The sequence below is a fragment of the Eubalaena glacialis genome, chromosome 8 (genome assembly GCF_028564815.1).
Source record: "Eubalaena glacialis isolate mEubGla1 chromosome 8, mEubGla1.1.hap2.+ XY, whole genome shotgun sequence".
In the NCBI taxonomy this organism is placed as follows: domain Eukaryota; kingdom Metazoa; phylum Chordata; class Mammalia; order Artiodactyla; family Balaenidae; genus Eubalaena; species Eubalaena glacialis.
The window spans coordinates 95,821,287-95,845,855 of NC_083723.1; the positions used below are offsets into that span (position 1 = coordinate 95,821,287).

At 41.8% G+C, this 24,569-nt stretch overlaps 1 protein-coding gene across 1 annotated transcript in view; it reads right to left on the reverse strand.

The window, feature by feature from the left end:
* WNT2 (Wnt family member 2) overlaps positions 1-24,569 on the reverse strand; it is a 41,628-nt gene that overhangs the window by 12,729 nt on the left and 4,330 nt on the right. Inside the window, exons 3-4 of the mRNA XM_061197972.1 lie at positions 20,834-21,111; positions 3,640-3,904 (exon numbers count right to left, since the gene is read on the reverse strand). Coding sequence (XP_061053955.1) covers positions 3,640-3,904; positions 20,834-21,111 — 543 coding nt within the window. The remainder of the gene's footprint in view (positions 1-3,639; positions 3,905-20,833; positions 21,112-24,569) is intronic.

The following is a 24,569-nucleotide window of genomic DNA, read 5'->3' on the forward strand; positions in this document are numbered from 1 at the left end:
AGTGGACTAGACCTGCAGACTTTATCCACTCCACAAACCGAAATGACAAACAAGCCGGCTTACTTCAGTCAGATTATGAGCGAATTTGAACCGGCAGCAGGTGCTGACCAGCAAGACTAAAGTCTCCCAGTTCCAAATATCTATTACTTGACAATATTCAACCTGCTTACCACCACTGCTTTTCCAAGTGCTGACAAGGAGAAGGTGCCCAATCAGTTGCATATTAAATGTGCATGATATTTTTTTATAAAAAAAGCAAGATAAGACAAAATAACCGCAACACAGCAGAGTGGGTAGTTTGAGGTGTAATCTAGGGAAAAGTTAATATCGATTTTAATAGAGCAAGTGAATATATATATATGTTATTTGATTTAAATTTTACTGCAAACTTCTGACTTATCTTAGAGTCTGGGATACCTCTGATGGTAACCCATCTTGAACATGTTCCATGTACCAGAAAACAGGTCCTTCCTGATGTCGTGTGATCCTAGTGAGGGGAGAGACTCCCTCAGTGATGTCCTGACTCGTTAACTGTGAGTGCTTCTTTAACATACACCAGAGGATGTTAGCACTGACCCAAACAAGGGCGCAGAGCCCGGAGAAGGAATGCCACTGAGTTGGGCTCAGGAACCTCCCCTTCTCACAGGTCCCAGACTCTGTCACACCTCCCTGCCTCTACAATCAGAAGTTATGAGCTACTCCAGGAAGATTCCGAACCACACACTCTGACTGACTTGCTAGACTGCATACTACAGAAATTTCCAGTAGAAAGTGGCCAGGAGAAAGCCTCGTCTTTACACAGACCAGCACAAGGCCCTTGGCAGCTATGCGAGTTGAAGGAGGCTGTCTCAGGGAAAATCTGCATCTCATACGTGTGCTATTTGTATGTGTTATTTGTCCAGATATGAACAATGAAAAAAATACTGTCAGCAATCCAAACTTTTCTCTACATGATATCAAATGACCTGAATCATATTTTCACTAAAATAATCATCCAATGGTCAAGAGAATTCAAAAGAAATATTGCAAGTTTTCATGGATGACTCTGGCATTTTTCTAGGCAGAAAAAAAAAGGCATTAAGTGTAGTTCAGACAATTTATGACTAACCTAGGCATCTTAGTGGAAATCTGATCTAAAACAATGGAACTGGCTACTTAAAAAATAGTGAGGTGGCTTCTGGTTAATCAACAACCAACCCAGAACCCAATTCACATCTTTTTAAATCAGAGAAGCTAAAATAAGCCTAAAAGAGAGCAGAAATAAATTAGGAGAGGGGGTAGATTATATAGCCTCCCTCAGAAAGCCTGCACCTGCAGCAGTGTTCCCAGCGGCTGATGCATTAGGAGGCAGAGTAAAATGGTTACAAGCGTGCGGAGACTCGGGCTCAAGTCCCTGCTCTGCCTCGTGCCCGTCAAGAGTCCTTGGGCAAAATCCATAGCCTGCCTGTCAGAGCCTCAGTTGCCCCTCCCATGAAGTGGGATAATAACATACCCACCGTACTCAGTGAGAGAATGTAGATCAAGCCCTAACACATGGCAGGTGCTGCAGATGTGTCTGCTATTTTAGGATCGAGAAACAGAATTGTGTTCTAATACAGGCAGTAGAAAAAGCAAAGTGTGCAGGAATAACTTAGTATCCTGAAGAGGCAGCAGGGATTTGATTCCAAATCTCCTTTGTGGAGAAGAGAAAGTAAGGTCTTTATTTCAATGACTATCTATGAAGCAGTTAAATGTTCATCAAGCATAACCATTTGCTTCACCGTGCAAACTGCTTCAATCCAAAAAACCAGAAAAGATGTCCCGAGGAAGCAGGTCCTCTTCTGTTTAAAATGAGGTTTCTGCTTCACCAGGCCTTTCGCATAATACATGCCCTGGGAGAAAGGTAAGGACAAGTTGCAGTGTTAGGGTTAGGAGCACAGGCTGTGGGGTCAGACAGCTGGACATCCGTCCCCTCCAAGACCAATGAGATCTTGAGCTGGTCATTCACTTTTCTCATCTGTACAATAGGGATGATGATATCCAGGGTGCTTATCTGATCTCAAAAAATAAGATGTGAATTTGGTTCTTGGTTGGTGTTGATCAACCAGGAGCCACCCTCTTCTTAGTCTTTTTTTTTTTTTTTTTCAGTAATCAGTTCCAATGCACTGATGTCATAGGGAGGCGCTAAGGATTAAATAAGACCATGTGTGCAATGGTCTCAGCCCAGTACCTGGCACACAGGAGTCAGTGCATAGTTCCTAAAATGATCCTGATGTCATCAGCCCCATGCCCGTCTGAGTAGCCTGAGGTTAAGCAGCTAGTTAATGGCAGAGAGGGACCCCCAGACCTCTGGGACCCTCCTGTACCAACGCACAGGTTTCTTGGGGATTCGGTGAAACTTTGGCCTGACAGGTAGGATGACTTGTTAGAGGTCGCAAAGCATGTGAGGAATGCAGCAGGGCACAGCATCTGGCCCTTTCGCTCAGCAGTTACTAATCCAGAGGCTGCATGTACAAACTTGCTCCAGTGCTGCAAAGAATCAGCTCATCAAACCACGAAGGAAATTCAACCACTTGGGGACAAAGAAGAGGCTTTGGGCTTCTTGTGACATTCCCTGGTAATCATGCCTCTTGGTCAGACCTGTGATAGGAGCTGCTGACGTCTGCACTGTTTTACTGTTTCCTTTGCAATTACTTTGGAATGAAAAACAAACTCAGAACTTGAATTCGAGGATGTTTTTCCTGGTAATGAATTCCCTTGCTTTCTACTAAGTCTGAAAAGTTGGCTTCAGCCAAGTTGGCTGTGGGCTCTCCATCACCTCCTCTCCACTGAGACTTGTACTCATTCTTATTTTGTACCAGAGTCTTTGCATGGACTGTACTAAGCAAGGAGTTCAGTGCTGACTGGGAGGGGCAAGAGGTGGAGGAAAGCACGTGTATAAAACCCACAGGTGGCAACAGCTGTGCTAAGGCTGACGGAGCTGCTCTTTGAGTGAGTTCAGGACAGAGAAGGTGCCGTCGTCAAGGGAAGGGTGTGGCTTTAATAAACGAACTGCCTCTTACGCAGCCCTCTTCCACTGCTCACCGACAGCTGAGCCAGTGGGGATGAATTCTTGCTTTCAAGTATTTGGCAACTTCTGAGCATTGTGGAAGGAGCAAGGGAGTGTGAAGTATGGAGGATTTCAGAACAGGCTAACTGTAAATCCCTGGGACCCTCTCCACAGTCACAGAGGTGGGATTTAAAGGGGCAGCAGATAGACCACAAAGCTGTCCTCCTCTCAGCCTCAGGATCACAGGAAAGATGCTGTGTTTCTATACATATGGACATTAACCCACGAATTAGAGTTCTGTCCAGGCTGAAGAATTTTGCTAATCTGCATACGTTGACTTTTTGCCATGTGCATTCTTGCTGGGTTCCCATTTCTCCAGAATCTGCACATTATCAACTGGTTTCTCCAGGTGCTTAGGAGAGCTCTCTGTGCACTTTAAATATGAATTATAAAGAACCTGAGCTTTGAACCTGAAGGCAGCAGACTGCGCTTATAGGATTGGCACGTGGAAAATACAGAACTTTACATTTACATTTTAACTCTGCATTTAAATTGCAGAGTGCTGATTGTTGGAAGAATTAGGCACTGTGAATAAAGTGTTTTGAACTTACCTGCATCTCGGTCCCGGATACAGTAGTCTGGAGAATTCTCAAAATACACGAGGTCATTTTTCGTTGGCTTTTTAAACCTCTTGTTAGCCACAGTGAAACCAGTGCCATCCTGGTTCATGACAACTTGGATGGCTCCGTTGTACTTCCTCCAGAGATAATCGCCTGTTTTTCTGAAGTCGGCCATGGCCAGCCAGCAGGTCCTCAAGGTACATGAGCCGCTCACGCCATGACACTTGCACTCCTGTTTCAAGAACCGCTTTACAGCCTGTGGGAAAAGACGGGCAAGTTCAGTGGAGGCGGACTCCAGCACGTACATGTGAAGGATATGAAAAAGAATGTATATATACGTATAACTGAATCACTTTGCTACACAGTAGAAATTAACACAACATTGCAAATCAACTATACTTCAATCAAATAAATTTTTTTTAAAAGGGGAAAAAAAAGAAGTGACCAAAGACCCAGGATCCTGGGGCTCAGGACTGGGAGATGCTGGGGTCATTTGCTGGTTTCTTCAGCCATACCACACTGCAGCAGGTGGCAGGGGGCAGCGCCTGACTGAGAACGAGCTTCCCTAGGGGGATAACAAAAGCCCCACTAATTTGAACTTACGGGGAATGGGGCCGGTTTGAAGAATGGGGGGATGAATTAGAGTATTTTCTAAAAAAATATAGCTTTACTATCAATATATTGGAAATGTATTCTATTACTCAAATTAACAAAGTAATCGCTAAGCCCGTTTTCTTTCAATAAAACAATAATAGTGATTGTTCCTATTTCTGAGGTGCTTTCCATGTTCTGGGCATTGTGATAATGCTTTCTGAACTCTATCTTGATGACCCTGATCTTCACAACAATCCTGTGCTACAGTATTTATTTTGCAGTGATTGAGGAACAAGACTTACAGAGGTTAAAGCACTCGTCCAAGGTTACACAGCTGGTATAGGACAGAGTCAGGGTACACAGGGTACACCCTCAGGGTGACATTAAATTTGGGAGATTATCACTCAACTTTGGCCGAGTTATTCAGCTTAGCAGACAGGGCTGGGCTCGCTCTGTTCTTTCGTAGAGAGGAAGCAGAGGCAAGTGGGATGATTAGGGGCTCCCTCATCAGATACCAAAAGCACAGTGACACTCAGAAAGGCAGTGGGAGAGATGGGCCTTGGAGATCTCAAGTCTGAGCCTTTGGTCCTCAGCTCAGTCATGGAGCAGAGGAGGAGAAACCTGCCTTTTGAGGGTCCCCATCCTCTCCATTTGCATGTCCAAGACAGAGGGTATCTAGGGTGGGGGGCATAGGCAGAAGGGGAATGAAACCCCTTGATGACATTATTCAAGGTGGTACTAGGAACAAAATTCTTAGGGTAACGCATTGAGAGACCCATTTCTAAGAACTTGGAGGTGGTAGTTTGAACCTTGCTCAGCCCACTCCCTAAGGTTCTGGTATAATTGGTCTAGGTATGGGGTACGGGTGGGTGGCTCCAGAACGCAGCCCAGGTGGAGCTCCCTGCAGCACCCTAGCTCACCCTCCACCCCACTCCACAGAAACCAATGTTCCAGGCTGCCTCTCCCTCCCCGGAGCCTCACCCCAGGTAACTCTGCCCTGGTTTTTCCTTTTCCACAGACTCAGTTTCTGAACAAGGCTGTAGTATCAATAGGACTACGTGTGCAGAAATGTTCATCACTCCAGAAGGTCAGACCCACAAAAGCATTCTAAAAGGAACCAAGACAGCATGGCGGCTCCACAGTTGTGCATTCACTCATCCCCTTCCCAGCTCGGGCCTTGGCACCACACGTTTCCCGCTTTGCCCCTCACGTTTCCCACTTTGCCCCTCATGGAGGACTGTGCCCTGTTACATTTGAAATCTGTCCTCTTCAGGATGAGCCAGCTTTGGAGGGAAGGACAGAGAAGGAAGCAGGAGAAACGGCATTAGTTTGGTCTCCCAGGTCCCAGGGATCTGGGCATCTTTAAAGGATTTCTTAGAATGAACTCCTTTTCTGGAACTACACTCCCCATATGGCCCCCACCCTGCCTCCCTATCTTTATATTCCAGGTGTTTGGTATGAGGCTCACCAGGTGACTTGGACAGCAGGCCTCTGCCAGAGAAACACCCCTAGGAGGGCCGTCTTGGCTCCCCCAGTCTGGCCCATTTGGGTCACCTGTCCGGGAGCCCTCTATCCTAAGATCTCGATGGAGCCACGCAGAACTCACTCCACGCCAAGCACTTGGGAATTGACTATGAATGCTCATTCTTCAAAGCTTATTCCTTTAAAAGCTGGGTTATTTACTCATAAGTAATACCCCTAGATTTAAAAATAACAGGAAATATTACTTCCCTTTCTTTGTAATACTAAGTTTCCAGGTTGCAAAGTTCGAACTTGGTAACTGAAGGGTTTGCATATTAATTTAAAATATGCAAATGGGAGGGTTTGCATATTAATTATTTGATTAACTGAAGGGTTTGCATATTAATTTAAAATACACCTTGTGAGTCCTTATAAGTACACACGGCAGTGGCAGTGGTACACCCTGTTGATCATCATCATCATTCACTGTTGAGTGGCAGCAGCCACTTCCCTCTTCCTTGCTAACTTCTGTTCAGGTGTTGGGCAGCCACGTGCTTCAGAAGTGGCCCGGCTTCTCTCTGACCCGGAGCAGCTCAAATCAATAATACTAATTGCCACTGATTTTTTTTTGGCAGAGGGCATGTGGTGATTCAATTTGGGCCAATATGATGTTAGGAATAATCTGTTGCGAGGCTTGTGAGAAAGGTTTCTTCACTCTTTAAAAGGGGAGAAAGTCCTTTTCCCTGTCTCTGGATGCAGCTTTCTGCAGCAGCCCCCTTGGGACACGAGGCAGCCAATGCAGGACAAGCAACAAGCTGCAGATGGCAGTCTGGAAGGACAGAAGAACTGGGTTCTGGAGGGTGTTGCTGAACTGCTTGAATGAACCCACTGTGGCCCTGCCCTGCCTCCAGACTTCTCGTCATCCAAGATATTAAGTTTTCCTCATTATTTAGTGTCCCCGGGGTCTGTTACTTATAACCGAAAGTATTTCCACTGGAACCATGGTCAGTTCTTTTTTTTTTTTTTTTAAACATCTTTATTGGAGTATAATTGCTTTACAATGGTGTGTTAGTTTCTGCTTTATAACAAAGTGAATCAGCTATATGTATACATATATCCCCATATCCCCTCCCTCTTGCGTCTCCCTCCCACCCTCCCTATCCCACCCCTCTTGGTGGTCACAAAGCACCGAGCTGATCTCCCTGTGCTGTGCGGCTGCTTCCCACTAGCTATCTATTTTACATTTGGTAGTGTATATATGTCCATGCCACTCTCTCACTTTGTCCCAGCTTACCCTTCCCCCTCCCTGTGTCCTCAAGTCCATTCTCTACGTCTGCATCTTTATTCCTGTCCTGCCCCTAGGTTCTTCAGAACCATTTTTTTTTGTTTTAGATTCCATATATATGTGTTAGCATACGGTATTTGTTTTTCTCTTTCTGACTTACTTCACTCTGTACGACAGACCCTAGGTCAGTTCTTGATTGTGGATTAATCACGGGCTTGACAATTAACCAAGGGGGAAAGTGAGACACCTTCTCTGGTACTGGGTTTGCTTGCATCTCCAGGCCCCATTCCTAACACACAGTCCGGGAAGTGCTCCATCACACCTGGGTGCTACCTCCACCTCTTCTATGTCGCAGGTTTGCAGACTTGAAATTCAAACCCTTAACCTTGAAGAGGGCAATACCCCACTGCATCAGCGAAGCAGAGGGAAGGGACCTAAGCCTAGGCAGCCTGACTTAGACAGTAGTTGAGGTAAGAGTAAGAAATGGGATGGAGAAGCTCACAATAAGGTTGCCTAGTCTGGAAGAATTCCAATATTCAAATGTTGTAATAACATTATAATAATACGTACCACATATTGACTACTGCACTATGTGCCAGGCTCCGCCCATTATCTTACCTAATTACCATGATTAGGCACAGCGGGTTATTTTTCCCACGAAACCCGGGATCAGTGAGGAAAGTAAAATTCCCCAGAGTCACCCAGCTAGACAGAGGCAGACTAGGATGTGAATCAGATATGTCTCACTCCCAGATCCATGCTCTTTCTAAAAACACATTTAAAATCTTCATATAAATTGCACTGTGTTTTTCTCAGCTTTTGAATTGTGCATACTCTGCTTCCCTCTATCCTTTTGAATAAATCAAGAATTAAATGAATAATATTAGAGACCTATTATAATGGGACAGAAAAGAAGTAGAGAGAAATATGGGGAGGAATTACATTGCATCTTCCAAACTAATTGTCATCAAAAATCTATGAAACAGGCCATTCACAGGAGAAATACAAAGTACTAACAAAGAGACAAAAAGATGTTCAACTTCACTAGTAGTCAGAGAAACGCAAACTGAAGCAATGTAACACCTTTTTTTTTCTTTGCCTAGCAGGTTAGCAAATAGTAAAAAGATTGATAATTTGATAATATTTGGTGTTGGTAAGAGTATGGAAAGGAGATGCTATAACAAACTGTTGGTGAGAATGTACGGTAGCCTCTGACCTTGCGATTACACTCTGGAAATATCTGCACAAGTTTTGAAGGATGCATACCCACATGGATGTTCGCTACAGCATAATTAGCAATAGCAAAATATTAGGAAAAAACCAAATGACATCAACAGGACAAGGGTTAAGCAAATTATGGTATGTGCTTAATAAAGGAATATGACGTGGTCTTTGATTAATGATGTAGATCATTCTTACAATATAAAAGGATATCAGGTGAAAAGCAAAATGCAGAACAGTATATGTGGTATGATCCACTTTTTAAAGGCCTGCGTATGTGTGCATACACAGAGAAGAAGGAAGGGAAAGAATGCTCATTTACAATCTGGCTGCCGTTTGAGGGGCTGCTTGATCTGGAAAGAGTTAAAAAAACAAACAAAAAAAAAACCCCAGGAATTTGGGGATTGTTCTCTGGCACCTAGAGAGAGAAGAGCAGGGGTTCTCCTTCTGGATACACATTAAAATCACCTGGGGACCCTTTCCGTCACATAGACCCTGGCCTCTCCCGGAGCTGAATATACCAGAACCTGCCCTGGGGGTGGGGCCCAGCCTTGATGGTACTTCCGGTCTCAGGTGCTTCTAATACGCAGCCAGGTGGAGAATCAAGTCCACACCCGGGAAAGCAGCGGAGGAGGGAAGGAGTCCTCGCACCACGGCCAGAGTCCGGGGCCCACGGAGGGCCGGAGCAGGTGAGAAATTCTCGTGGAGGGGTCGGTCTTAGGACTTAGGTCCTAGGAACTGGGATATCTGATGACTGAATTAGAAGTTGTGTCCTACCCTATGTCTCCAAAATGTTCTGACCTCCAGGGAAAATTTCCCACAAGCAGCAGTTTGCGCTAGTGCTGCTTTGGAGGGCACGAAAGATGGCGACCAGTGGAGTAAAAGCCAAGCGCTCTCAGAGAGACAGGTTGTAGTGGAGGGTCCTGCCCGGAGGGCCGCTCCCCTGGGGTCTCGGGGTCTCGGGAGGCGCTGGCTGAGGGGCTGGTGGGCTTCCGCCGCAGGCCGCAGACCTTTTATTTGCACCTTAAAGGAAATGAGCGAACGAAGCGGTCGGGGGGGACCTGAAGACATACATCCCAGGCGCTGCCAGTCTGGGGCTTTTTTGTGTTTGTTTTTAATTATTACTTTCAAATTTTAAAATTAAAGAACGGTGTGCGCATGATTTGAAAAAATCAAATAGTCCAGAAAAGAGAGTGAAAAGCAATAGCCCTGTGCTGTACCCTCTCATCTTATCTCCCCTCCCGGTCTGCACGGCACAGCCCCAGAGCGGTCACTTTTAATGCCTTCTGCCCTTGTGGTGGTTCCCCAAATGTCTATACGACCAGTTCTGTGCTAGCTGACCACCAGCTTTGTGAGAAACAGAGGAAGACATCCCATCCTCCAGATACTATACGGACATCCACCAGAAAATTCTCTTCATAACTAAACAAATCTACAGTGACAGTGCAGTGAATGGAGCCCTCTGGAGAGGCGCGCCACGCACGGTCGGCACAGCTGAGTCCGGCAGCTCTGCCAGTCACTCTGTTTACGTATCGGTCAACATTAGATAGTTGCTGATAGACTTCTTCTTATGGGGGGTGAGAACTTAATTCACACCTCATTTCCCTCACCCCAGCTCCCAGCATGGTTCTGTGACGGTTGGTTCTGATGATCCCTCCAACTTCGAGGAGCACCCTTACACCTCTTCTAGTTCCAAAAGTTACTGGTGCTCTTTCTTATGAGGTGAGGATATTTGCAGCCCTTCCTTCCTCCTCCCCTTCTTCTTCCCAGTCTCCATCAGCAGGGCCTGTCCTTTTCTTTCTTTCTTTTTTTTTTTAGGATTACTAATAGATTTTGCTGTTTTTACTTTTTGTTTTGAAATGATTTCAAACTTACAGAAATGTTGCAAGAATAGTACAATGAACTCTTCACTCAGATTTGCCAATTACTAATTATTTTGCCCTATTTGGTTTGTCATTTTCCACACACACACACATACACATGCACAGAGAGAAAATAGTCTAGATACATAAATTTCTTATGTGTGAGAGTAAATTGTAGACATGGCATCTCTTAACCCTGAAATACCACAATACTATTATCAAAATCAGGAAATATAACATCTTTGGTACAATACTATAATCTACATACCTTCTTCAAATTTTGCCAGTTGTCCCAATAATGTCTGCTCCCGTGCCCCCCCCCCCCGCAAGCTCGCTCCTCCTCCTCCCCCCTCGTTCTCATCCTTCCCCTCCTTCTTCTAAGAGCTATTGTTTTCTCTGGTCCAGGATCCAGCCCAGGATCACATGTTGCACTTAGTTGTCATGTCTCTCATAGTCTGGAACAGCTCCTCAGCCTTTCTTTGTCTTTCATGACATTGATTTTATTCATTCATTCATTCATTTATTAAGTACAGGGCCTGTCCTTTTGTGGTGACAAACACGAGAGCATTAAAATTCTGTAACAATAGTTAAGTCTCTCATGGTATGTCTAGATGTTGAATCTAAAAACTCAAAACAGTAAATATGGATGTCAAACAGTTAACTGCATAACCAAGGACTGCATTTTATAATCTCTGATCCAATAGCATAGCCTCTGTGCTGAAGAAGAATGTTGCTGGAGTGAAGTTTGGCTTTTTCTCACTTTACTTGCTACCAAGTGCGTTTACTGTAACCTAACGTCTTCCACTCTCAGGCTCATTCCACCTGTTCCATTACTTCCCCTCGTTTCCTGGGGGTTCCATGGTCCTGCGTCTTCTTAGTCCCATCTGGACACAGCTGGGATCATGCCCTCCTAGGTGGACACTCTGCTCTGCCAGATGCCATGTTTTCTCTTTTTTTGGTTCATTCCTTCTCTTCGCTGCAGCCCCTTCTTGAGTAACTCCTTCAAGGCGCATGGGGGATGCATTTTCTGAATCTTGTGTGTTAAGATGTCTTTATTCAGCCTTCACACTTGGCTAATAGTTTGGCTGGTTATAAAATTCTGGGTTGAAAATAATTTTCCCTCAAAACTGAAGTTATTGCTCCACAGGCTTTGGCCTCTAGTGTTACAGGTGGGAAATCTGATGTCTGGCTGATTCTCTGGCAACTGATTATTGTTTGCATTTCACTTTCCCACCCCCACCCCCTACATGAAAGGTTCTAGAAACCTTCCCTTATCCTTGGTGTTCTGAAATATCACAATGATATATTTAGGATTTTTAAAAAATTAGTCCTGCTCAGCCCTCAGTGGGCCCTTTTGATCTAGAAACTTCAGCACTGAGAGTTTTCTCTTAATATTGCACCCCCCCACACACACACACACTTTTTCAGTCTCTTTATGGCATTCTAATTAGTCAAGTTGCTGAACCTTCTGACTCAATCCTCCATGTCTCATATTTTCTCTTTTATAGTTTTAATACTTTCTTCCTGGCTTCTTAAATAAATTCCATTAGACTAACACTCCTGGCTCTCTCCATCCCCTTACTCATTTCTCCCCAGGGTAGGACAACTGACTTATCCAACTGGTGAGTTTAGAAGAAGGAGCAGGGCTTATGTGCCTGGGTTCCTTCTCTTTGGCTTTCTCTTCCAAGTTCTCTCTTGTTCTCTGTCACTTTTTCAAAGCATCCATTCTTGTTGTTCATGGATATTAATATCTTCTTGGATCTTCTTGGATTTTAAAAAATTTTCTTCTCATCCCTGCCTGACTTACTGCTTTTTTGGTTGTTTGCTTTCTTTTACGCTTCTGAATTTAATCAAATATATGTTAATTCTTGGACAGTCTCTTCATATTTAAGAGTGAAGTCATAAAAAAGTACTTAGGAACTCTGGTTATATGGTGGGGCTTGTGGACCAGAGGTTTGCTTTCTAGTGAGTAGGTAGGACACTGGCTGTTCTGGAGACTCTAACTGCAGAAAGCCTAGAAGGTTTGACACTAGACTTCCAGGAGTTCTGCTTCAGGGTGAAGGGGAGGGGATGGGGTTCTTTATGCCACCAATGGGTTTTTCAGTTAATCCCAATTTTCAGCCCTATGCTTCTCTCCAGTGCTCATTTGTATCTGAAATTTTCTCAGGGTATCTTGGTTTCCACATTCCTCATCTGCTTTTGTTTCCCCCCCCCCCATCTGCTTTTATTCTTCTAGGTTGAGGCTTCTCCATCCTGCTTTATGTTACGATTTCTTCATTCCCTTTCCACTTTCCAGAAATTTGTTGAGTTCTCTCATGTCTTTGACTATTCTCTTTACTGTTGATTTAAGCCATTTATATTCCATTACTATAATTTTAATGAGGTCTGAGGGAGGAGGGAAGAGGTGAAATAGTATATGTTCTGTCCACAGCCTTGAGTCCGATTGCACTTTGAAATGTTCTGGAAGGAGACAAGGATTGTGAGGGGAGGAAATGTTCTCATTTTATGAGACACACTTCTGCACTGCTCAGTTTGTTACTTTTGTTTGTGTGAGTATTGTTTTTATAACAGAAAGAACTCAAAAAAGAATCGATTACAGTGACTTGCTGTCTCTCTCCAATGTGTGATGCTGAAAGCTTCTTCCAGAAACAGGCCTCAGCCCATGACACATTTAGGTCCCGTTTCCCACTTGGTCTCGAATCTTTTCTAAAGGCTCTCTGGTACCACTTCCTTCTTTGATTCTTGATGCGGACTGCTGTCAAGGTTCCATTTTCAACCTACTTCTTAGGCCCCTCTTTGTAAATTCTCACAGCCCTCATGGCTTTTTATATCCCCCAGGCGCCCAGCGCAATTCGTCATCAACCCCCTCCCCTCACTACTTGCTTAATCCCACCAGTGTTTACTCTGTGGTATCTCATCACTAAACCTTTGCTCATTTGACATGACTACTTTTATTTTTTTATTTTTAAAATTATTTATTTAATTTATTTTTGGCGGTGTTGGGTCTTCGTTGCTGCGCACGGGCTTTCTCTAGTTGCGGCGAGCGAGAGCTACTCTTTGTTGCAGTATATGCAGGCTTCTCATTGCAGTGGCTTCTCTTGTTGTGGAGCACGGGCTCTAGAGCACAGGCTCAGTAGTTGTGGCGCACGGGCTTAGTTGCTCCGCGGCATGTGGGATCTTCCTGGACCAGGGGTTGAACCCGGGTTCCCTGCATTGGCAGACGGATTCTTAACCACTGTGCCACCAGGGAAGTTCACTACTTTTAAAAAGATGAATAAATGTGACTGCTAAGGACAGGAGTATTCTTTTGGCATTTAGCCTCATAGAAACCATTTTTAGCTTAATATAAAACTTTTCTCAATAAAAAATCTTCAGTAAGCTCATCGTTCTGTCAGTGCTAAAATCTTAGTAGATTTTTGATGGCCCTTAAATCTTTGATTTTGAGCACTTTAAGCCTTCAGGTCTGCAGAGGCTATTTTCTACTCTTAGAATTTAAGAAACTTATAAATATTAATATTCTATACCACAGAAACAAAAGTCTGACTGTTTTAAAAAATAAAGGGGGGGGGCATGGAAGAAGGAAATACATGCATTGTGCAAGCTAGAACAATTCTATTTTATATTTATCCCAACTAAAGGTCAGAGCATAATAACAATGCATAGCATTCATTAGGATCTTACCATATGTTAAGCCATGCTGAGCACTTGATTTAAGCACTTTTATTTAATCCACACAAGCATATAAGGCATATACTATTTTCATCCCCATTTTACAGATGAGGATATTGAGATACCTAGACCCTGAGGACCTTGCCCTAGGTCTCACAGGCAATGTAGCTGAGGCAGGATGTACCCCAAACCTGTCTGACACCAGGTTGACACCTTAAATCACTCTGCCAGCCTTTCTCATGAACTTCTGGGGGGTTCATGGTCTCTGGTTTCAGTGGATGGGTTCTACAAAAGTTTTTACATTTAGTGTTTGCACATCAAATTAGTCCACAAAGAATTATTTTGACAATTTTAATAAGACGAACTTCTCCCAAGGAGAGTGAAATTTTAGTCTCTCAATAAAGACTCAGGCTTTTTGGAGACGGAGCCCAAGCAACGCCAGGGTGTCTTTATAAGACTTCTTTGCAGATCATGAGAATTTTTTTTGTAAGTACCTGCATTTTGCTAAGTTTATGACCCCTGTGTCCTGCTATACTGATTCTCTCCCTATCAGAAAAAGGGCAGGGCTTCCCTGGTGGCACAGTGGTTGAGAATCTGCCTGCCAATGCAGGGGACACGGGTTCGAGCCCTGGTCTGGGAAGATCCCACATGCCGCGGAGCAAGTGGGCCCGTGAGCCACAACTACTGAGCCTGCGCGTCTGGAGCCTGTGCTCCGCAACAAGAGAGGCCGCGATAGTGAGAGGCCCGCGCTCCACGATGAAGAGTGGCCCCCGCTTGCCGCAATTGGAGAAAGCTCTCTCACAGAAACGAAGACCCAACACAGTCATAAATAAATAAATAAATAAAATTAAAAAAAAAAGAAAAAGGGCAATCCACCTTATACCATGTGAAATCTATGCAAACTTAACTACTGACCTTGCCTTAGAAATCCTGCTTAGAATTTATTTTAGGTCTTTATATGCTATGTTTCAACTAAAGTATTTAGTTTAACTTGAGCATTTGAAGAAGTGTTAGTACTTCACTTTTTAGTTGGGTGTATGCCACCAAGCAACTACCATATTTCTGGTCCTATATCAGTTTTCCTGAGGGAAACACACATTAAAAACATATTATTTAATTTTCAGATGCTGGCTTAAAGCCAAGTATATTTATTAACAATTAAATCCCTTTGACAGGTCCACATCTCTAAGAGTTACTGAAAACCAGACCAACAAATCTTTCCAACATACATGCTCTGGAACTAGGAAAACAAGGAATATTTACTAGCAAACTGTGCAGTTGATTTGCTTATGCAATCATTTATTAAATTAAATAAGACATTGTGATTTCTTGAGCACTGTTATTGTTTAAAAACAGTGACTGTGGGTGGGCTTAGCTAGGAAATATAAGGTGTGGAACTTATTTGTGGAATTCAAGAACATTACTGTTGACTAACCATATATATAATAATTCTTATTGACTAATGAGGCCAGTCTAAAAAACATTTTCTATGAATAATAGAACTTTACCTGGAACTGTAACAATTTTGTTAACAGTTTTCTCTGCTTTGGGACTTTAATTCTGGTTAGTTTTTGATTCATACATGGTAAAAGATTGACAGTGTCAAAAACATTCTATCTTTGGGTCCAACAAGAGAGAGGTGAGGCTGGCAGAACTGATCTAATTTTTCAGAATGCGTTTCATTTTATGAACAGAGAAGGCCAGTCAGAACATAAATCTGTACTAAGTGAAAGTTGTGCTTCGAAAAGATGCTCAACATTGATGAGGATATACAGGAGGTTAAAGCAGTCTGGCTCTGTAATTCAGTTCAGTTTTATCACTTTCTTTTCTGTTGATATTTCTTACTTTTCGAGAGTGATTTCTTTTTCATCACACCCAGTTCTCTTGGTTCAGACCCATTATGTATTATTTATCTTAAGTGGCATCATAGGATCTATTCTTGGAAGTCTTTATTAGGCCCAAGATTTACTTGCCTGTAAGGCTATGCTTACATCTTGTACAATATCCATTTGTGTTGACTTTGGAGGTATTTCCTGTAGTCAGAACTTGGAAGTATCTGCTTTGTGCTGGTGCCCCAGTGGGCCGAGCTCAGGGGCAGGCCTGGCGCTCCACAGCACTGACCTTGAGGGGTGCTGGATTGGGCAGAGCACAGAACTAGAAACTCTGGATCCTTTGCCCTCCAAACTTCTCACATATAAAATACAGGATATCTAAATATATATAAATGTAAAATACAGGAGGCTAAGTTTGAATTTCAGCTAGGAAATAAATTCAACTTGTTCCCTAATTCCGACCACCCTATTATATAGACTTTAGTCTCTTCATATGGAAAATATGGATAGTAATGGTACCTACCTCCTAGGCTTCCTTAAAACCTGGTGCATATGTGTATATATTTTATTTTCCGTAGCAATCCTTGTTAGGTAACTTGTCCAAGGTCATGCTCAAGTATTAGAACCAGTGTCCAGAGCCCCAGCCTCCATGTTGCCTCAGTCAACATGATGTCAATAGCTAAGAACCCCTAATGAGCCAATAACAATGTAAATACTATGTTAAAAATATAAATAGCAGCACAGTTGCCATATGCTAATTTTTTATTACTATCCATCAGGAAGCTTACTGTCTGTATCAGTCCTTACATGTATAGGTAAGGCTGAAAATTAAATTCAGGGAGGTAGAAATTTCTCAGAAGTTTCCTAGTGAGTCTATTTTTTAGTCATTCATTCAAACCTATTGCAGAAGATTTGAACTTTGAAATCTATCATTCTTTTAAAGTGGACTCTAGAGAAATTAACAGTACATAAAACTGGAACTTAAGTATTTAACATCTCCTGCATTGTTCAATACCTTCCCATTGCTTCACAGCAGCACCCAAATATCTCAGCATGGCATTTGAGGCTCTCCAGATCTGGCCGAGACTCAAATTTGCAGCCTCAGCTCCTATTAATTCTCAGTCATGAGCTCTACCCTAGTACCCTTGTCATTCTTCAACTTTGATGTTCTTTCTACTCTCATATCTTTCTTTGTCTGGAGTCCCTTCATCCTGGAAAGCATTTTCCCTATCTCAGCCATAGGAAACCTTTATCTCCAGCTTCAACACCCAGCTCTTTTATGATACAACCTTTCTCTCCTCAACTAACTGGCCCTTTGGGTGATTTTTCTATTATACCGTCTAGCATAGAGCTTGCCTCGCAACTGTATTTCACTTGTCTTCCTGATTAAAATTTAGTTTCTTGTGGTCAGGATTTTGTCGTATTCTTTTCTACATACCAGAAACAGTGCTTTCCCCAAATTTAGTCCAACAGCACGTAGGAACAGTGCTCTAGAACTTGCCTTGCCTTGAGTTGAAATTTTGGAAATCCACCAAATAAGCTTTGGGCATGCTCATGGTGACTAGAAGTTATGTTTTTGGTATTTAAACAAGGTGTTCCCTTTTGTTAAGAAATAATACATATTCAGTTTAGAAAACTTGTAAAATTAAAGACACACACAAAGGGGAAAAAAATATCACCAGTAAACTACCTTCCAAGGACTGCTGCTGCTGCTGTTTTTTGTTTTGTTTTGTTTTTTTCAGTACAGAAATGCTGTGTGTTTATCTTTGTCAGAAATTCTCAACAGAGACAACATGGAAAGGTAGATAAGGACAAAAAGATGAAAGCAATGGGTTTGAGCCCCCAAGCCCAGCACTTCACGATTGTATGACCCTATGTGTTAGTCACTTGATCCCTCTGAGGCCCAGTTTCGTCATCTGAAAAATAGAAATACTAATACTGCTTTTTATTCCAATAGAGGTTTTTTAGAAGATCAAATTACAAAGGATTTTGAAGGTCTTTTGTACATTAGCTAATGTCGTATGCCTATTTTTTATTAGTATGTTAGACTGTACCGAAGATGAGTCTATGGGTACGTGGAGAGATCTGATTGAATCCTAAGTACTAGTTCAAACTGGATTTGTGCCTGACTCTACCCTGAGTTACAGATAACCTTCACGTCACTAAAGGGGGGAGGGGGGGACTAGCTTTTACTGAGCACCTACTACTTGCCAGGTTCTGTGCTATTCACTTTACCCTTGTCTTTCCATAGCACTACGTAATCCCCTTTACATCTGAAAGAGCCTGAATTCAGTGATCTAAGCCACCTGTATTGCAGGGTTAAAACGAAGGTAGGTCTCGCTTCACATCCCTTGTTCCATCTTCAGTATGGTAAGAAATACTTTTGGGGAAAAGTATTTTTATGGAATTCCTCTTATTCTTATTATGGAAATGTCCAGTGATTGAAGGGCAGTATTTGATTGGGTACATAGAATATTTTGAGACAGATTCTCTTAGGAAAGGTAAAAGAAGTTGTGATCATTGCATGTAGAAAGAGTGGACTAATTTAAACCTGTTTTCAAGATCCTGAAAGGAAACAAATGGTGGCTATCAACCAAGTAACTTTCACCTGAAATTTACCTTAACCTATCTTATAATATAATTTAGAAGTTTTCATAGCATGGCTTCTTTAGATCTAAAAAGAACTGCTAAGAGAAGTTATGGACTGTCTTTTTCGATAAAGTTTTTGTTTTGAACAAGGTAGATTTATCTTTTCAAGACTTATTAATAGTCCTATTTGGAGGCAGAAAACTAGGCTCAAGATGAGTTTCAAGAAAACATGAAGGAAAGAAGCATCATTACAAATTCTGTTGAAGCTGTGATTAAAATAAAGTGATATAACAGCATAGAAGATCTAAAATGATATTACAGTACAGAGACACATGAGGGTGCTCTAACCAGCTGCTATAATAAAGGAATTAAACTGCTCAAATGTTAGGGGAAAGTTAAGGCCTGTTGTGAATGGCAGTGTTGAATTCTGATTTGTAGCATTGGCTAAGCAGAACAATCTTGGAATAGATGGCTTTTCTTTTAAAATGTATTGGCCCTGCCCCTTGCTCCCCACCTCACCCCATCCCCCCATTTTAAAAAGTAGATGTTCATAGTGGACAGTTTGGGAAACACTGAAAAGCACAAAGAAGAAAAAAAAATGAACTGATGTGGCTATCAGCCTTGGAGGCTGGGGTTTTCTAGAGCTAGGCCAGTCGGAGGCTTAGCTCAGGAGGCCTGCCTTCAAACTCAAGCCCAGCCTGTTCTCATTTTGATTCCACAGACCTTCTGCTGGTACGAAGGGGGAGTAGAGACTGGGGGTCTAATGACCGCAAGAAGAGAATTAGAGACGCATGTTTATCTCAATACATTTACTCTCATTAAAGTTCATATTCACTGACATCATGCATCTCCTTGAAACAGTCTGCCCACCCACCATTAATTAAAGCCACATTTAAAAAAGTCAGTGTGTGCACTTTTATTCCAATCAAAAGTAGCCTCCTAAGTTTTGCAGAGTAGGCAGGAGAATATCTGAGGCTTGACAGCTGTTCACCTCTACACAGTGAGGAATCATGTAATTTACATGAAAAGTCATGTTTATTCAGAGCCTACAATATAATAGCTAAGATCTATTGTCTTGAAGAGTAGAAACATTCAATATCTAATGACCTATTAAGCAAAATTAACATTTATTTTGATGAGTCAACGTTATTTTGGATGCAGTGTATGACCATATGCTCTTATCTGTACAAATAGTCTGAGAGATCCAACTATATACTGTGCTTGAATAATTAAGCAGCATTCTCCTATCAAAGACACCACACTTTATAACCTATACATATGGTATCAATGTCAAAACAAAGGTCAATGTAAATTTTTCCTTATCTAAACCATTGCACAAACAGTAATTACCACAGTTGTAGGATTGCACAACCGTAGTCTATATTCTTGGCAGTAGTCACTATAAGTTCATAAATTCGTGAAAATTAGGAATGTTGATTTTCCAAGTTCAAGAAAGGTACTATTTGTAAACTGCTCAGGTCACACTCATCTTATTCCATGTGCTAAGCAAGACTTCTTTCCTTCCAAATTCCTTTAAATGAGATCTGTTCCCTCTGTGAGCCTAGTAAAAGGGTTTTCATCCAAACAGATCTGCATTCTTTTCTATTCTTTTTTCCTATTAAAGCCCCCCTGGGGACTTTTCAATTTTATGCTGGTCTTTCTTTATATATTAATGTCAAGCACATATTTATTTTGTGTTGATAAAAGACAAATTATAGTTATCTCTTCTCATTGGCAGTTAGATTATTTTAGAATGGTTCTGACTGAATGTTTGATTAGCCAACCAGTTTATGCTTCTTACACAAAGGCCTAATGTGCAGCATTCAGATTCTCTAGTTCTTCTGGTCAAGCCACCATGCCCAAAGACATGGCTCATCAGTGGATCTGAACACTGGCATTGAAATGGTTTAATCCTAGGCCAAACCACCCCGGGGCTGGGAGTTGAAACCTGAATTCTAGTCCTGGCTTTTCTTCTGATTCTCCATGTGACCTTGAGCACTGGAGGGTCTATTTCCTCATCTAACAAATGGGAGTTAGGGAATGAATATTGACCAGGTGCCCACAGCCCAAGAGGTTAGTCAGCTCTAGAGGTTAAGGGGCCAGTGTGCCTCTTTGGGGCATGTCTTCCCCTAGTCCACTTACTCATCCAGTACCAGAAACCCCTTAAAAGCCCAAGGTGGGGCTTTTAAGAGTGAAAGCAGCTTCTGGTTCTGAAAAGAGCTTCCCTGAATCTAGAAGAAGCCAACAAGCCATGCCTGGTGAGTTGCTTTCATGATAAGTTTGAGAGAAGATGTTCTGGGACTTGATACCCCTTAGATACAAGCATTCAGCGTCCCACTGGTATGTGGGATGCAGCCCTATCCTCAACCACAGATGCTATCTTCTGACTAGATGATACAGTATCCAGAGAGACCATAGGCACTTGACTGTACCCAATGCCAAAAGCAGTGGGTGGACTCCTTCAGCTTAGCTGTGGGAGGGAAGGTAGAGTGCAGGTGGGGATATTTCAACCCAGTTGGTGGTATTCTTTAGAACAAACAGCTCTGGGCTGGGGGACAGTGGGAAGTTGTGATGATAGCATTTTAGCACTCTAGGAAGGCTTAAGATAAGCTTGCCTTAAGTGATTTATAAGGCCATGCAGTCTACAAAACGAGCACCGCTGCAGTCCATACCTTCCTGCCGGCTCTGTTGTTGTGAAGATTCATCAGGGCTCTGGCATCCTTTCCTTTCCTTTCCTTGGCGTCCACAAAGGCTCGGGCAAACTTGATCCCATAGTCAATGTTATCACTGCAGCCACCCCAGTCGAAAGTGCCCTTGCTGTCCTTGGCGGTTCCCTTCTTCTTTGGGTCACAGGAACAGGATTTTAATTCTCCTTGGCTACAGGCCCTGGTGATGGCAAATACAACTCCAGCTGAAGAGATGGCGTAAACAAAGGCAGATTCCCGGCTACCTGTAACAAAAATGCTTTTCTTAAAAGCAGTCTGGCATTGTTCGTTCTGAATAACTTTCACACGATGGCTGTTTAATACTTGTTCTGCCTCTGACATACTTTGCCACTAGACAAAGTATCCTTGAAGAATTCTTTCCTAGAGCCAAGGCTCGCTCTTGAATATGAATCATCGCGCTTAATACAAGCTTTTATCAATTTGGATAACTGTAGGACAACTATCCTTAAAGTAAATAAAGTATAAAAGAAAATGCAGCAAAAGCCTGCCCTGCCCAGTTCCTGGTTTCATATTAGTCTCATACATGTTCTTGCTTTAACCTAGAATCCCACATGTCCCAGAAGAGAGGAGCAGGACATCTCTAGACCTTGGTTTCCTCCTCTGCAGCATACAGTCTGAATTCTGCAATTCTATCATTCCATAACATATTTTGGTATTCGTGCTACTACAGCTCTCCCTGAAAAAACCTTCCAGACCTCCAGGCATTATCGAGGACACTTGTATGTGTGTAAATGATTGCTACTGAAATACTGAATTCAAAGTAATCTAGGGGCTGAGGTGGGAAGACAGTTCACAGCAGTAACCAGCACCTCTGGTTAACCCTGGAGAGCTTTGGCTTGGCATCAGCTTTCACAAGTAACGGAGAGATTATTGAAGGCAATATGCAATATCCTTGAGTTACATACTACGTCTAACTATTAAGGTGAATTTACTTTCTTCTGGGACACCTGCACTAATCACTGGTATTGGGTAAAAGACAGTGAAAAGCTTTTCTTTGGTTTTTTCTGGAAGGAAGCATATTTACCGCCTATAATTAGACCTGGGCAAGAACCCTTTGGGGTGCTTTCTTAGAATTGTTCTTTATTAGAGCACAGGCTACGTTCACTTCCAGGCTGAAGGGTACATATTTCAGTGCGATAACTACATTAAATTATTTTAATAATCTGTAGTAACTCATAACACGGTGTTGTGGTATAGTGACAGATATAAGGCTCTTTAGGGTCTGTGTGCACCTCATTTTTCAAGTGGAGCTGTATTTCACTGTTATTAGCATGCCTTTTTACTAATGGCTGCTGCAGCAAATATATTCACCATCACAATAGAAGCCGAACAAGCTAATGCCAATGCAAGGCAGCAAATGGAGAGCCATTTGGTGATTCACTATGTCAAGACGAGTGTGACTTTTTGAACCAAACAGCTGGGAGAACAAACCACCTTTTCGCGTCGAAGCCCTGCTTGTTTCCGTTTGTCATTCAGTGCTAAAATTTATTATACATCCCTTGCAATATTTGCTCTGCTAGTCTCATTATTAAAAATCAGGAAAACGTATCTACACCATATTAAATGGCATTTGCCTCAGCCTTCAAAAAATATCTCCCCTGAAACCTCTAACCATCCAGAAAAAAGGAATCAATCATGCCTTGAAGTTAGGTAAAATCAGTTATATGAATATTTGCCATAGGTAGCAGTTAGTGCTCTCCAGAGAGAAATGTGACGGTTGTGGGAGCTGTTTTAGAATTCCAGATTATGTTATAAGGATCACAGATGATTTTCTAAGAGGAATTGACATGTTTTGTAAAAGATGGTGACTAATAGATGCGAATGTGGCTTAATCTCTGCTAGTGGCTTTCAGATAAATGAAATTTTTATTTTACCCATTTTACCATGTAGGAAAATACCTTGTCTATAGTCATCCCATTGATCTCCTAAAGCCTGGTTTTGGATTTGGAGTTCAGTGCCCACATTTAGAGATATCATATGGGGGAAAATTCCTGAATGCATAATATATTTTGCACTAGTCTTTTTTCTTAAGGAGAAAGAAGAGAAACTTTATGAGGTGGTCTTTTAGGGGAAAGCTATGGAAGATGCAGATGATAGAATGTCAGTGACCAGACAGTATTTTGAAGGTTAGTAGAGGAATAAATTGTCTAGGCACAGAATGCATCCTGGCCTAACTTGCAAACAACTACATTGACTTGTTGGCTGAAAGAAAAAAAAAAAATCACTTAAAAAATCTGCTACATTTCAGAAATAATTTCCAAAGCAAAACCATCACCTTTCTAAATATTTGTCATTTATTATTCAAATAAATTACTAAATAGCTAGATATTTGTTTATTTAAATAAAAAATTAGCACATGGAATATCTTTTCATTTTACCTCCAGATGTTTTGGTATATCATGTAGATATGGCCTTAAGATGTTTTCAGTTAAGTGTCTTAGATGAATCACTAAAATGCTATGTGCAAAATAGTAGCACATTTCAAGAGTTGGCTTTGTAACAAAACAAATTTTGATCTCAGGCCTCTTCTTAGAAAAACTGATTCTTTTTAAAGCCATTGCAATATGAAACAAAATCCAAATCTAAATGGTGATATTTAGACTTCCTGATGTGTTACTATTGAAGTTTCTCTAATTTTTGGCTTGAGATAAGTCAAGCAATGTTTACTAAGTGTATAGGTTGGGACAGGCAGCTGGGAAGGAAAAACACTAGAAGCTAGGCTTTCTGGAAGGTTATGGGTTGTTCAACTCTTTTTTTTAAAATGCTTGCCTTTTTTTTTTTTTTTTTTAACAAGGATGAAACCTAATCACCTTTTTGTTTAAGGCTTATTCTAGAATTCTGGAAGTATATGCAAATTCTTACAGGATTATTTTTGAGCTTAGTAGTTCTGTCTTTACATTTCTCTGCCCGTGTCTGGTGATAGTCGGTTGAATGAGCAAATTACGAAAGTTCCTAAAAATCGTTCTGCCTTACTCTTGCTCTCTGAAGCAAAAGAGGCAGATGTTCTCCATTTCTCTATGACCACAGGATATGTTAGTAACTTTTTTGTTCTCCTTATATGTGGTACTGCCCTTTGGCTTTCCTATTTATCTATGAGGACATTTAGGTTTCCGAAGGAGGAGTTCTTTACAACTCTAAGATGTGAATTTCCCTCCAAGCAATTAATTGTAAAACTCTTTGGATAGCTTCATTGGAATTTCATGATTATTTCCAGGATAAGCTACCTTAGGCCAAATTCAGCCTCCCCATAACCAACACAAAATCATCACTGACAGTCACAGGAGTTTACGTAAATGTCCAGGAAGAAATCTGGCCTTCTGTGAAGATTGGAAAGAAACTGTGTAGCATGAGTGTTTTAAGTTTTGAGTACTTTGGCAAAGCATTCAGCTTCATCTGAAAGAAATCTGAAGGGAGTACAGTTATAATCTCTAATTTACCTGAAGCCTTAGACTAAGTCAAACTTGTTCTGCTTTCTCTATTTATAACCTTTTCCCTCTCAGCCATTCTACAGCTCTGAAGAAACAAACATTGCCAAGATTAAGTTGAATGAATCTCCAGCTTTGGCAGATACACTCTCTAGAATCAGTGGTCAAACTTGCTTCCTTTGATTTGTTATCGAAAGTGTTTTTTTTTTCAATATGGAGACATCTTAATGGATTTTCATAGACAGACTCTATAGGTG